We start from the raw sequence: 13,538 nt of genomic DNA on the forward strand, positions 1-13,538 counted from the left end.
TGAGTGGTGGCGGGCACTCCTGAGGCTGAGCCAATCGGCACAGGCTGTTCCCCAGCGGCGGCGATTGGTTCAGGGGTGCGCATGTGACCCAGGAGACACCGCGAAGAGGACACACATGGAGGGAGCCCTTTCCCTGCAACTTCGGGACAGAGACCCTCAGGGCACCGGTTGGGTGTGAAGGACGGAAGCGTGAGTGTCGGTGACGGGAATGTGGCCACGGCGTGGAGGCGTGGAGACAGGAGGGAGGCCGCCCGCTGAGCACAGGGTGAAAAGGCGTCTCGACGAAAACCCACGGAACTGGCTTTCACTGCGGCGCACTCTTCTGGGGGTGGGGCTCTTTGAACGCTGGTGACTAGGGTCACGTGGCCCGCGCAGCAGTTGGGGGCTCCACAGCCGCCCCCCCCGGGGGGTCTTTGGTTCAAATATTTGTGGCCGGACCTTCCGCTGCCCCTCGTCCCCGGCAGGGCCCCCGTCTGCTCCCTGTTTGGTTTCTCTGGAACGTCCTGTACATGGGCCATCCAGGTTTGCTTTTGTTCAGCCAGCACGACGTGGCTGAGGTCCATCCACGTGGCCGTGGGGTATCTGTGTGGCCGTAGGGTCCGTGGCGCCTCCACTGCTGAGCAGCATTCCACTCACAGACGTGCCGCCGAGTGCCTGCCACCCACGGGTGAAGGACGTCGGTGATGGTGCACGTAGAGGACATCATGTACGTGCTGGATCCAGCCGGACCTGAAGCCAGCCTACGGCTGGAACCAGGGTGCCCCACCCTCGGCCCGCAGACCTCACGGGGCCCAGGATGGCGGTGAATACGGCCCAACACAAAATCGTAGATTCACCTAAAACATGATGAGATATTTTTGTGACGCCGTGTCAGGATGTAGTTAACGTGTGGCCCGGAGACGCCCAAAGGTTGCCGCCCCCCGCTAACCCCCGGCCACTCTCCGGCCCCGCTGGCCGTCTCAGCCCGGCTGGGTTCGGACGCGGGTTTCCCGAGACCCGGAAGGATCATCTCTGGTCTCCGCAAGGACGCGGGAACGGAGGGCCCGCCTGACTCGGCGGGGCGCCCCAGGAAACGCTCTCCACCCACGACACTGCGGTCCCCGGGTTCCCTCAGGGGGTGCCCCAGTGGGTGGTCAGGGGTGACCCCGTTTGACACCGGTGGGCGTGGACTCTCGGGCGGACGTGGCCACTGGTCTCCGCCCGTAAGCTGAGCCGATGGCCGACCCAGAACGGCGCCCAGGGGTCCTGGGCCTCTTGTCGCCGCGGCCGGCTCCCGGCCAGGCGGAGGTGGAGGCCGAGGCGTCAGGGTTACTCGGTGAGTTCCCCTCGCTGTTTCAACAGCCTCCGAGGGGTCCAATGTAGAATAAATATAAATGGAAATTAGAGCAAGGTCATCAGCGTCTCCCGCTGTGGAGCAGCTGCCGGTGCCCCTGGGAGGTCAGGATCACTGTCACGGAGATCCGTACAACCCACTTAACGCGAGCTCTCTCCGCGCCGGGCACCCGCGGCAACCACTCCGTCGCCCAGCGGTCCCCGGGGACCCACCTCCTGCCTGCTCCCGCGGACTCAGCCCACACACGGACGGCAGTGCCGTCTGCTCTGACTCCCAGGAGAGGGGCCCCGCTGTCCCAGGGGTCAGCGCACACACCCTCGCCCTCGCTGGTCACCAGCTGCCACTGTGGGCAGAGACTTTGCACGGAGAGAAGGTTCCCACTCGGGCCCGTGTGTGTGCTTGTGTTCAAGGGCACCTGTGTTCCAGGTGGAGACTCGGGGGCCCAGGTTCGTGGCGGGGGCGCGGGGGGAGGCGTTGCATTTCTCTACCGGGCCGGACCGTCCAAACGCTGCCCCCCGCCTGGGCCCACTCTGCTTTGTCCTTGGCAGGAGGGCGCTCGCTGGTCCCTCGTTGCCGCCCGTCCCGCCCCGCAGGGCGGGTGCCCAGGGAGCAGGCTGCCGTGCCCCCCAGGGCCCCGCGGGAGTGCCCACCAGAGGACCCTCTGTCAGCGCCGGGAAAAGCTTTCACATCTTGCTCTCGTCTCCTGGACAGTGTCCAGCTGGTGACCTCACCCTGTGCTCGGAGAGCCGGGCGGTTCGGAGGCTGGTCTGCCATTCCCTGTGGTCACTGCCAGTCCCCTACAATAGAGGCTCTGCGGGCTGAGGGTTCCCCTGGCGGCGGCCTGGGGCTGGACCACGTGGCCGGAACTCCACCCTTGCCTCCTACGAGCCACGGGGTCTGAGGCAGCCACTGAGCCTCCCCGTGCCTCAGTTTGCCCATCTGTGAGTGCTGACAATAATCACATCCTCATAATCAAGAATATTGTGAGGATGAAAGAGCTAATACCTATGACGTGCCTGATGACGTGATGATGATGGTGATGATGATGGTTGTGGTGATGGTGATATTGGTGATGGTGATGATGGTGATGGTGACAATCCTGTTCTTTCCATATTTATCACGACCGTAAAGCGTGGACCGCCGGCTGTTTCGGCGGAAGCTGGGTGGAGGTGCCCTGGGCCAGCCCCGCCTGATTTCTGGGTCTGCCTGGGAATGCGGACTGCACCTGGGCTGGCCGACGTGGTCACCTGTGCCCGTGGCTCAGGGGGAACCCTGCTGGCCATCCCGGGGCTGTCTCTGTGAACCTGGCCGTGGGAGCTCTTGGCCTCCTTGTTGCAGAGCCGCTGGGCCAGCTGGCCACAGGTGCACAGGGGAGTGCAGGGGCTCTGGACCCGCACAGAGCTGGTCTGAACCCTCCCTGGACTGTGTTCAGGTCACTGCACTGCACTGCACCTCCGTTACGTTGTTTTTGGAAAGGGGTGAGGACGGCCCCTCCTCGCACAACCGCTGAAATAACCAGCTGACGCAGCTGGGTCCCACGCCCAGGTGTGTGACACTTGGCAGGGGGCCGTGGGCGGTGTGCTTCTCCCAGAAGTGGTCTCCCCCTGCACCCCCCCACCCCCCAGCTGGACGTGCGGCCCACGCCTCGGCCAAGCCGCCGCCAGCCAGTGACCGCAGCGGTGTGGCGTGTGGGGAGGAAATGGACAGAGAGTCATGTGACGGGCAGTGACCTGTTAACATCGATGGTGTCTGTGAGCAGCCCTGGGGGCGGGCCAGAGGAAGAGGGAGGGGGCGCGGGGAGATTCACCCTCTGCGGCAGGAAGCCCAGGCGGTCCGAGCGGACGGGCCCTCCTGCAGCTCACCTCGTGCAGTGAGGGGGCAAACGAGTGAACCCACAGAGGCTCCTCCCGGCCGGCGGGCGGCGGTGGCTGTGGGGACGTGTCTCGGGTGGAGGAGCCGTGGCCGGGCGGATTATGCTTCAGCCAGTGAGACGGAAGTCACCTCGGCTGTTTCAGCCGAGGGAGTCGAGCAGAGGGGCGCAGTTACTGGGGGTGGGGGTGGGTGGGGGACCTGAGCGACCGAGCCGGGCGCGGCCAAGGGCCGTCGGGAACGGTACAGCGTTCCAGAAATCAACAAGCAGGACGTGGCTGCCCCCTCTTGGGTGGGGGCACAGAGGAGGGAGATGAGCGTGGGGACCCAGAAGCCGGAACTGCTGCCGACGGGGAGCTGTGTCCGTGGTGGGGGTCCCGGAAGAGAGACAGGGCCTCTGCCCTGGTTTCCCCGCTCTCCTCGCCCTCGGGCTTCCACCCGAGCCCCGCTGTCCAGCAGCGTGCAGGGAGCGCGGGGAACGGGGTCCTCCGTGATGCAGCCGGTGGGGCGGGCCGGAGTGCCAGTCTGGGACGCCCGCCCTGAGCTGAGGAACCCTGGCGAGGAGGGTCTGCTCTGCGCCCCAGCAAGTGCGCAGGGGGAGGAGAGAGACACCAGCATGGCGCGGAGTGACGCCGTGGAGACGGATGGGACAACTCGGTGGCAGAGAGCGTGGACACCCCGCCCCCCAAGACCATTCCTCCGCCCCAGAGACAGCCCCCACCGCATCGCCCGGCACGGATCTGAGAGCTGCTCAGGGGCTCCTCCTGGCTCCCAGCCACCGTGACCGTGACCTCAGGAGGCGGACCCAGGTGGTGGTGATTCATCAGCTATTCGTGAGGGTCACACTCAGACAGGATCAGCCAGGAATTTCTCTTGCTGGTGGCTTTCAAAGAGCTGGCCGCCCAGCCCGGTGGAAAGGAGCCTTCCACGCCCGGCTGTGTACCCCTGCGTGTCCCCTGTGGGCTAGGAAACGGGACTCGGCTGCGATGTCACCGAAGAGGCTGCTGACTCCGGGGGCTGCAGCAGGTGCACGGTGACCCACCCACCCACCCTGGGGCTCGGGGCTGCAGGTGCCGCGGGCCCAGACCCAGACACCTGCCAGGGAGTGTGTGTGTGTGAGCCAGGCACAGCGAGGGTGTCCGTCTGGGCACTGCGGGTCCCAGGGTCCCCGCCAGCACGCCCAGCGCCCTGTGAGGGGTTTCCATCCGGGAGGTGGTCCGTCCTCCCCCGACCCCAAGCTCTCTTTGGGGCTCCCTGGCTGCCATTCTTCAGCCGCAGGCATCTGTCTGGTGCGCTTGGTGCTCTCGGAGAAGCCCACCCCGATTTTCCCCCTGGCTCGTGGGGAGGGCGGCAGGGAGGAGAAGCCCCGCCCGGCCGAGCCTCTCTGGACCCCTCATTTCCCGCCCCAGGACCCACCCCGTTCAGCCTGGGGGTGAAGAGCCCTTAGGAAGCCGGCGGACTGCACAGTCTCATTTCATCTTCACGACCCTGGCCGCCGGGTCTGCCTGCCGGCGGGGGCGGGTGGTGGGGGGAGGATGGAGCCACTTTGTGAGGTTTGGGGACTAGAGGGGGGGTGTGAGCTTCCCAGGCCGTGGGTCCCGTTCTCAGGATGCAGCCTCACGGCTTCATAAGGCGCGTCTCGGCTCGGATGTCGTCTTTTACTGCAATCTGGTCTGAGGACGAAACGAGGCCCCGGCAGCGGAGATTTACGGCTTCCCATAGAAGCTCTCAGACAAAATCTGTATTGCTCTCCGCGTGAGTTATGGAGGGACGGGCCGCGAGCCTCGCCGTGGGGCTGCGGCCACACTAAAGGAGAGAGGAGTCACCGCTTTAAATTCCTTGTAAATCAATTCTCGAGCGGCATAAAATATCAACGCCAAGGATTAAAAAAAAAAACAACAATCCGTAATGAAAACAGCACATGACGCTTTGCATTTATTTTAATTCCCTCTTCCACATCTGTGAATGTGTCAGAATTTAAACCTGGCCTCGGGCTTCCTGTAGACTTTATGAGTAGGTGAACTTGAACCTGTCACTCCCCGGCCTGGCCGGCTGCGGGCCCGCCCGGCTCCGCCGGAGGGTGCGTGCCCGGGAGCTGTTCCCCCGCCGCCATTCAGTTCTCGGGCCTGCCCACCTGGGTCCGGACTGCCTGGTGTGGAGAAGGGGAACAGCCCCGACGGAAGAACTGGTTCAAGGTCGCTCTGGAACAGGGTGTCCGCGTGGCTGCACTTCGTCACACTGCTCCTTGGGGGCAGCAGGGCCGCTAAACCCTTTCTGGGATGAGGCTAATAACCCTCAAAGTCATTGCCTCCTCTGCCGCTGGGGAGTCAGCCCCGCCCCATCCACGGGATCCGTCTGGAAAGAACCAGGTCCCTGTCAGGAGAGCGAGTGTGTCGTGTGTTGTGTGTATGTTTGTGTGCAGGGGGCACACGCTATGCACACGTGTGTCTTACACAGATTGGGGATCGTCGGGGGTCTGTGTCTGCCTTGCACTCGGCGCGTGGCGAGGGTGCCCCCCCCCACGGCCTGTTTGTCGAAGTGAGGGCGCGGGCGGCCGCGTGGTCTCCGTCACCCGGGACAGTGTTTGTCACTTCCGTCATCGTCTCCCTCGCGATGGGGCCGCGGCTCCGTGCCAGCGCGGGGCGGTCACACATCACACTCGGGACGTGCATCTTGGCTGTCCATCTCCTTCCCGGTCGGTCTCCTGATTATTTCCTTAGCACGGAACCCCACACAGAGCCCCCCGGGCATTTTTCGGGGTCTCAACGCTCCGTTTCGCGATGGCTGGGTGGTGCCGGTGGTCCCTCCTCGGGCGTCTCCTGCTCCTCGCGGGGCAGAACCCGCCCCTGTCCGGCCCTGGGACACCCTGTGGCCACGGTGCCGCACACAGGAGACGTGAGCAGTCACTGTGGCTCGTTGGCTCATTGGAGGGGTGGGGAACCATCACCCTCCTCCTCCACTGGGTAACCCAGCCCTCGGGGCTGCCTTCCCCGGGCCCGCCTTCTGGAGAACCTGCTTTCTTTCATTTGTTTTCCTTCCGATTCATGGGACTGTCGTTGCCACCTGCCTGTAAGGGGCGCCGTCGGGGTGTGGGTGCAGATGCACAGTGCAGTGGCCAGCACGGCCAAGCTAGGGGACACGGTCATCGCCTCTGTTCGTGGGGGACCTGCTGCAGTGCGGTGCTTGGGCTCCCTGCTCCTTGTCTCTCCCGCGGAGGTGTGGGTCTGCGGGCACCTGCGCCCGGGCACCCGAGCTGCGGGAGGGGAGGGCCCTCTGTTTCCGGCTTCAGGGCGGTGGCTTCAGGGCGGACACGTTCTGGAATCACCGCCGCGTTCACCCGCCCCTCCGCGCTTGCGTCTCTGTCCCTAGTCCTCCCTTCCTCCGGGTGCGGCCAGCTGCTCGGCCGTTGGTCTGCCGTTCGGAGCCGCTGCCGCGAATGGGCTCGTGGATGCGGCCTTGTGCGTTCTGGCGCGTCTTTCGGACGCAGAAATTTCTAGAAGCGGGGACGTGAGCCGTGGCCTCCCCGATTGCAGGGGCGGTTGTGGAGAGGCCCCAGTGTCTGAGTAGATGGGACACAGAGGAGGGACAGGAAGAGGCACAGGCCAGTGGCGGCGTCGCGGCGCGTCGCGTGCCCTGGGGCGGCGCCAGTGGTCCGGGGGCGGGGCGGGCGCGCCAGCGGCCCTGCGCGCTCACAGCAGCGCCCCCCGCACCACCCCAGGGCCAGATCCTCGGCTCGGGGCCGTGTGAGAACTCGAGGCGGGGGCGTGTCCCCTCCAGGGGGACAGCGGTCCAGCCACAGGACCTCTGGGTCGGTGGTGAGCGGGGCTCCTCCCCGCTGCCCTGTCTGTCCTCCGAGGACGCGCGCTGCGCCGAGACCCGGTTTGGGGCGGGGCGGCGGGGGCGTGGCCTCGCGCGCGCCCCGCCCCTCCCAGCGCGCGGCTTTCATTCTGGCTTCGCTGTCCCTTGTCCTGCAGTGGCGGAGAGCCGCGGAGTCGCCGACAGCCTGCAGAGGTTCTCCTCGCTGCCCGCCTACCTCCCCGCCAGCCTCCACGTCGCAGACGCGGACGAGTCCTTCTTCCTCAAAGAAGCCGACCAGGACGTCACCCGGAACGCCAGCCTGCAGGCGCGCGTGGAGCCCTTCTTCGTGTACCGGGCCCGGGCGGCGCCGGCGGTCAACGCCAGCTACGGCCCGTTCTCGGCCGAGAAGGCCGTCCCCGAGGAGCTGCTGCTGACCTCCGAGGGCTTCGCCGGCACGGACGCGTTCCCCTTCAACTGGAAGCTGAAGTCCCACGTGCTGGACAGCGCCATCTACTCCAACAGGCCCAAGGTGCAGACGCTGTTCTACGTGGCCGGCATGGCCTGGGACGCCGGCGACCCCGCGGGGAATCTACCCTGTGTCAAGATGTTCGCCTACCCGGAGGCGCGGGAGGTGGCGGCCAGCTGCCGCCTGCGGGGCGCCCCGGGGCTGTGCGTGGCGGAGCTGGAGCTGCTGCCCGAGTGGTTCAGCTCGGGGCTGGACCTGGAGCCCGAGGAGGAGATCCCCGCGCTGCTGGGGGGCACGGCCATGGAGCTGTTCTTCAGCCTCTTCCCGGCCGACCCCGCCGGCCGGTGTCCCCTGGAGGACGACGGCAAGTGGGCCAACAACATCCACGCGGGCCCGGAGGGGCCGCCGCCGGCGTCGCCGGCCCGGGAGCGCATCGGCAGCGTGGTGGTCTACCCGACCCAGGACGACCTGCGGTGGTCCCCGCTGAGCCTGGACAAGAACGTCGTGGTCTCCGTGCCCCTGAACCTCGTCCGCGAGGGGGACGTGGCCACCTTCCTGGTGTCTCTGACCGGCGGCTCCGTGGCGGAGCACTTCACGCTCAGGTGAGAGGCTCCGCGGGCTGGACAGGGGCGGGCAGACCGCCTTCAGCCGTCCGTGCACGGTCGGCCGCCCGGTGGGTGCTGGTCGTGCGCGAGTCCAGGGTCACAGGGTCACTTCCGGACATGGACTAGAGACCGCGTGAGACGGCCGGCCGGACACGGCCGAGCAGCGGGTCCGGGGGTGGGCGCCTGCGCTTTCCGAGTGCGCAGAGGAGCTCCTCCTTGTGCACACGGAGTTCCGATCTGCGGTCATCGATGGGTTTGCCCAGTGGGAGGCGGCAGTGAACCGCTGCGGGTCGGGAAGGGCTAGAGAAACCGGGGCGGGGGGGGGGGCGGCCCCTCCTCCCGTTCTGCTTCCTGACATGTCTCTGGTGGGGGCCGCACTTCCTCCTGTGGACGCACGTCCCCTCGGGGTGGCCTTGCCAGGGTCTCTGCCCCCACGGGCGGCCCTGTGCCGGGAGTTCGCTGCCACCCCTCCTCCCGGGCCCTCCACCCTCGGGGCGGGGGACGCTTCTTGCTGTCGCTAAGGTCTGGTAGCATCGCCATCCCTTTCCGGGGACCTCGCTTTTGTGCCCTCCGTCAGGGGTCCCCAACATTTCGGCACCAGGGACCGGTTTTGTGGAAGACAGTTTTGCCACAGACGGGGGTGGGGCGATGGTTTCGGGGCGATCGGAGCGCGGCACATTCGAGCCCCCTCCTGCCGGACAACCCCGGTTCCTGATGGGCGTGGTGCCGGTGCGTGGCCCAGAGACTGGGGACCCCTGTCCTGCGTGACCAGTTCTCTGCATCAAGTTCCCTCTGCTGGGGCATAGAGAGTGGCTTCTGTGTCCCCAGCTGGCCCCTGCCGGCACGCGCTACAGACCTCACCCCCGCCCTGGACGAGATAACTTTGCGGCGCCCGTGGGCGCTGAATGGAGGGGGCCGGGCGGTGAGAGACGAGGGCTGGGAACCTGGGGTCCGGGTGCGGCGTCGGCGGCAGTTTGATGTGACAGTCGAGGCCTCGGGAAGGGTGGTTTTTCTCAGTAAAAGTCGTGCAAGGAGAAGAGGGCTCGTGAGGAGTCTCGGAGGACCTCGGCATTTAACAGTCGGTAAACGGCAAAGGTGAGCCTTCGGAGGGGCCGTGAGACGGGAGAGGACCCGGGAGCAGGTCGTCACGCCGGCCGGGAGGAGAGGCGGGGGGCGAGGGAGAGGCGGAGAGTCGAACGCTGCTGAGGGGCCGGGCAAGGGGACGAAAATCAACCCCGCGCGCTTTATGTAGGGATGCCACGCGAGACTTTCATAAGATGCTTAGTGGGTGTTTGGGGATAAAGGCCATGTTGAAGGGGTTTGGGGGCGAGTGATCTGCAAGGTATGCTCGTTAGGGAACTGAGTTCAGCCGCGTGCATCAGAAACACCAAGAACGCTGGCCTCCCCGACATGGGGCAGATTCAGGGAAATGTAAGAATGTGCACAGGTGGGAACTGGGCTGGCGGATCGAGGATGTCACAGCATCAGGGTTGTGCGATTCCATTGGCTTTTCCCTCGTGGACACAAGGGGGCTGCTGAGTGGCGGTCATCACGTCTGCATCTCACTCAGAAGGAAGGAAAGAGAGAGGCAGAAAGTCGTGTGCACCCGCGTCTGCCCCTCTGTAAGGAGCCTTCCCAGAGCTCCAGCCAGCGTCTTCTGACGCATGTTCAGTGGTTGCAGCTTTGTCGTGGTCGAGTCCCTCCAGAGCGAGCGAGCAGGGAGTCACAGGCGTCCCACGGGGCACGGTGCCAGTCTCCCTGCTCCAAATCAGGGCGTCCTCGGTGAGGAGGAGATGGAGGGTGCACCTCGTCTGCCACCTGCGATTTGAAGGCCACAGGGAGGACAGCGCCTCTTGCTGTCGCTCCCAGCGTTTGCTGGGAGTAGGACGGGTGGATGGAGAGTAACCTGGGGTGCGGGGTACCAGCAGGACTCCTTCCCCCAGAGCCGAGGGGGCCTGTGCGTGTTCAAACGCGGAAGCAAGGTCAAAGTCCTGGTGGCAGCATGCGCCAGGTTTCCTGGGCCCAACAGCGCCCCTGTGTGCCCCTGGTGGTTTTCCAAGACTCACTCTCAGCGCCCGCATGGGAGTGGCGGAGGATTTCACTGGGTGGTCCTGTGCCCAGTGGGTCTGCCCCCTGGGCTCCGTCCACGGGGGGCTGGTTCACTCTGCTCTTCCGATGTTGGTAGGTGTCTGCGGTGACTCAGGCAGAGAAACAGTTTGAGGGAGACTTAGAGGGTCCGTGCTGATCAGGGACGCAGCCACGGTCCGAGGTCTCTTCCTCCTGGTGGGCGGGGCGCTGTTCGGTGCCGGTTTCGTCGGGGTCCAATAGCGGTGCCGGGTGCCATCCGGCGCGCCGCCGGCCCCGTTGGCCGTGCAAACAGAGACTGTCCGCTGTGGTCAGACCGACCCTCACTCTGTGTCACGGGGGCGCATGTCCAGAAAGGAAGACGCCTCGTGTCGTGATGTGTCATAACCTGTAATTTTAAGGTCAGATAGAGTTTTTAATCGTGACTCTTCCTTTCGGGGCGGTCTAAATCCACAAACCTTTTTGCAAGGAATTCAACGCCCCCACACCCCCCCGTTGTGGGGGTACGTGGTTCCGACTCCTGGTTCCGAGGTTCCGCCGGCTCATCACAGGGACCGGAGCGCGTGCCGGTGTCTTTGGTCCCGAGCCCCTGCCCGCGGGGACTGCTGGGCTGGCCGCCTGTCGGAGCTCCTGGACCCTCTCTGGCGTGGAGTGAGATCTGAAAGCCAGGCTGGGAAACCTGCCACTTCCCACCCGGGCCCAGGCAGTGACTGCTCCCCAGCTACGGCAGCGATGTTGCACCTGCCACTCGTGAATCCGCCGGCCCTTCCCCTGTCGGCGCGCCGGCCGTCAGCAGCTCCCCCGGGACGGCCGCCCCCTGGGGGTGGCCGCAGGGGCTCTCTGCTCGTCCGCCCGTGGTGTGGGGCCCCTGCGTCGACCTTCGGAGACGCTCTTCTCTGCAGAGGGCCTGGGTCGCACCGAGGATGCCCGTCGGGCCCGGGCTGGGCTGGCCGCTGTGGGGACTCATTGTCGCCGCGGCATTCGGAATGCCGCCTGGGTCAACGGGGGGAAAGGCAGCCGGAGGAGAGGAGGTGGCTTTGCTGTTGTGCATCTGCCGTGACCCTGGTTGTGACCCAGGGGCGAGGGCACGACCGGGGGGGTGCCGAGCCCGGCTCCCACCTCGTGTCCCCCACGCTGCCCTTCGTTCACCGCACCCGCCGCGCCATCGGGCCTCGGTGAGCGGGGGGCACACACTGCCGCCGTGCACCCGGACGCTGCGCTTGGTGCGTGGGCCGGCGCTCGTCACGGGCCGGCTGGCCGGTGTCCTGCAGACCCTGTGTGGTGGACACCTCCCCCCCACCTGGACACTTCAGAGCGTGGCCGCACTGACATGCGGGGTCTCTGAAAGAGGCACAACAGCAGCGCGGACTCCCGTCCACTGTGACTGGTGGCTTTCTTTCCCAGGGGAGCAGACGAGGTCCCCAACACGTCTGGGGGAGGACACCACGCGAGCCCCCGGGGCCACGGTGGCCACCGATGAGCCCAGAGGTCCCCGCAGAAACCACGCCTGCCGGTGGCTGGATCTCCGACGCCCGCTCCAGCCCCGTGAGGTCGCTGCGCTGTCACTAAGGCCCCGGCCCCTGGCCCTCGCCCCTGGCAGCCCCAGGTGAGCGAGGCCACGGCTCTGCCTCGGGAGGGACTCCAGTCGCTTGCAAAGTCCGTGGTGGGCAAGCCTGTCCTTCCTCACTGTCCCCAACCCCGTCCTCCCCTTCAGGACTCCCGTTCTCCCCACACTGCTTCGGTTCAAGACCCCCGAGCGCACGGGTTCTGGTGTTTGGAACGGTTCGGCTCACCGGGGCCGCCGCTCAGCACCGGGACGGTCCACGAGGCTCTCGCTCGGGACTTGGTTGCAGAGAACGGGGCTGACGTGGAAGGAGAGGAGTCGCCGTGACCTTGACTCCTGACGCCCTCACCTGGGGGCTCCTCCTTCCTGGACCTAAGGCCGCTTTTCCGCTTCCGTCTCCTGGAACTCAGGAGACTGCAGAGCCTCCTGCCGGGTCCTCGTGAGAGTGTGCACGGTGGCGCGGACTCCCCCGCTGGGTCACCAACGCCAGTCTTTTCTTGCTGAGGTTAGGAGGGGGCAGGTTTCGTCGTCGGGCAGTCCCTGGAGTTCCAGACGCTTCTTGCCAGGGTTGAACTTGACCCACGCAGGCAGGCGTGAGGAAGGTCTCCTTGGGGGCGTCTCGGGGGCTTCAGCCGAGTCTCCCTCAGGCACCGTCTGTCACAGATACCCCTGCGCCCCTCACCGCCCAGATTCCCCTTTTCTGCCTCTCGGGCCCCGGAGCCAGGCCCCCCTCTTGGCCACGGCCTGCGTCCGTGAACTTGCACTTGTCGGCGCTTGCCTGCCAGCGAATGGCAATCACGCGCTGTTAGCACAACCGGAGAGAAGAGAGAGGCCATTGCGGCGTGAACGAGATGCCAGCAGGAATGGGTGTCTCCGACGCTGCGTGCGGAGAGAGACTCAATTTCGGGAGGTTCTCGGGGCGGGAAAATGTCGAGAGCCGCATTTCATTTTGCAAGCGGGGGCCGCCGCGCGCGGCCGAAATCCGCAGGATCAGACGGGCGCCTCCATCACGGAGCCGGTTAATAACGCCCCTAATAGGATTTGCTGACCGCCGGCGCCGCCGCCCCAGCGGCAGCGCGCGTGTATTTATTTGCCATCTGTATGCAAATGTTGCCGTTATGGAAATCGCGTCCGAGAGTGGACCGCGCGCGGAGAACACACCACACACTGTGGCGTTTGAGCTGAGACGCAAAAGGAGGGAGAAAGCCAGCGCGGTGGGTGTCTGGGCGCATAAATAAGCCGGCTCAGCCTCGGAATCTAACCCGCGGTCACAGTGGACGGGCTCATTTGCATATTTAAATATGCAGCCGTCACTCACAGACGAGAGGCGGGGCCGAGCTGCCCCGGGAAACGCCGGGCCCACGCCTCGCCGTATTATTAGCTCCCGCATCCGCTGCCAGTCTGTCCTTTCATAACTCCGCGGGCGGCTATAAAGGGACCGTTTCTTGGCTGAAGGACAAATATTTCTGGAGTTAATTATAGCTAGTCAGGGACGAGAGGAACACCTCTTTGCTTCTGATCCCGAAAGGAACTCGGCTGACACGGGGGAATTAAACGGGGACTCGGGAGTGTGGACGCGGCGACCCGAGCGCCCTGCGGCGGGCGGGCGAGTGGCCGGCCTCAGCCGTCCGTCAGGGGCGGGCGGCGCACTCTGGGGCGCCTGGGGAGAAGGTGTGACTGGCCCCCGCTCCGAGCCCCGTTCCCATGGTGACGTGAAGGAGCCCAGAGGCCCGCTTCGGTGAGCCCTGCACACACGGGCCGTCACCTTCTGTGTCCTGGCGAGTCGGGCCTCGGGTCACGTTTGCCTTTCACCTTATC

The 13,538-nt window shown here is 65.8% G+C and overlaps 1 protein-coding gene across 2 annotated transcripts in view; it reads left to right on the plus strand.

Moving 5' to 3' along the window:
• TMEM132B (transmembrane protein 132B) overlaps nt 1-13,538 on the plus strand; it is a 151,732-nt gene that overhangs the window by 73,849 nt on the left and 64,345 nt on the right. Inside the window, exon 2 of one of the 2 annotated variants that reach the window (XM_045841193.1) lies at nt 7,177-8,068. The exons of the other annotated variant lie outside the window; for it this stretch is intronic. Coding sequence (XP_045697149.1) covers nt 7,177-8,068 — 892 coding nt within the window. The remainder of the gene's footprint in view (nt 1-7,176; nt 8,069-13,538) is intronic. 2 annotated transcript variants of the gene reach the window in all.

The sequence above is a fragment of the Phyllostomus hastatus genome, unplaced genomic scaffold, assembly GCF_019186645.2.
Source record: "Phyllostomus hastatus isolate PE091 unplaced genomic scaffold, TTU_PhHast_1.1 phas_contig_1162, whole genome shotgun sequence".
Classification (NCBI taxonomy): Eukaryota; Metazoa; Chordata; class Mammalia; order Chiroptera; family Phyllostomidae; genus Phyllostomus; species Phyllostomus hastatus.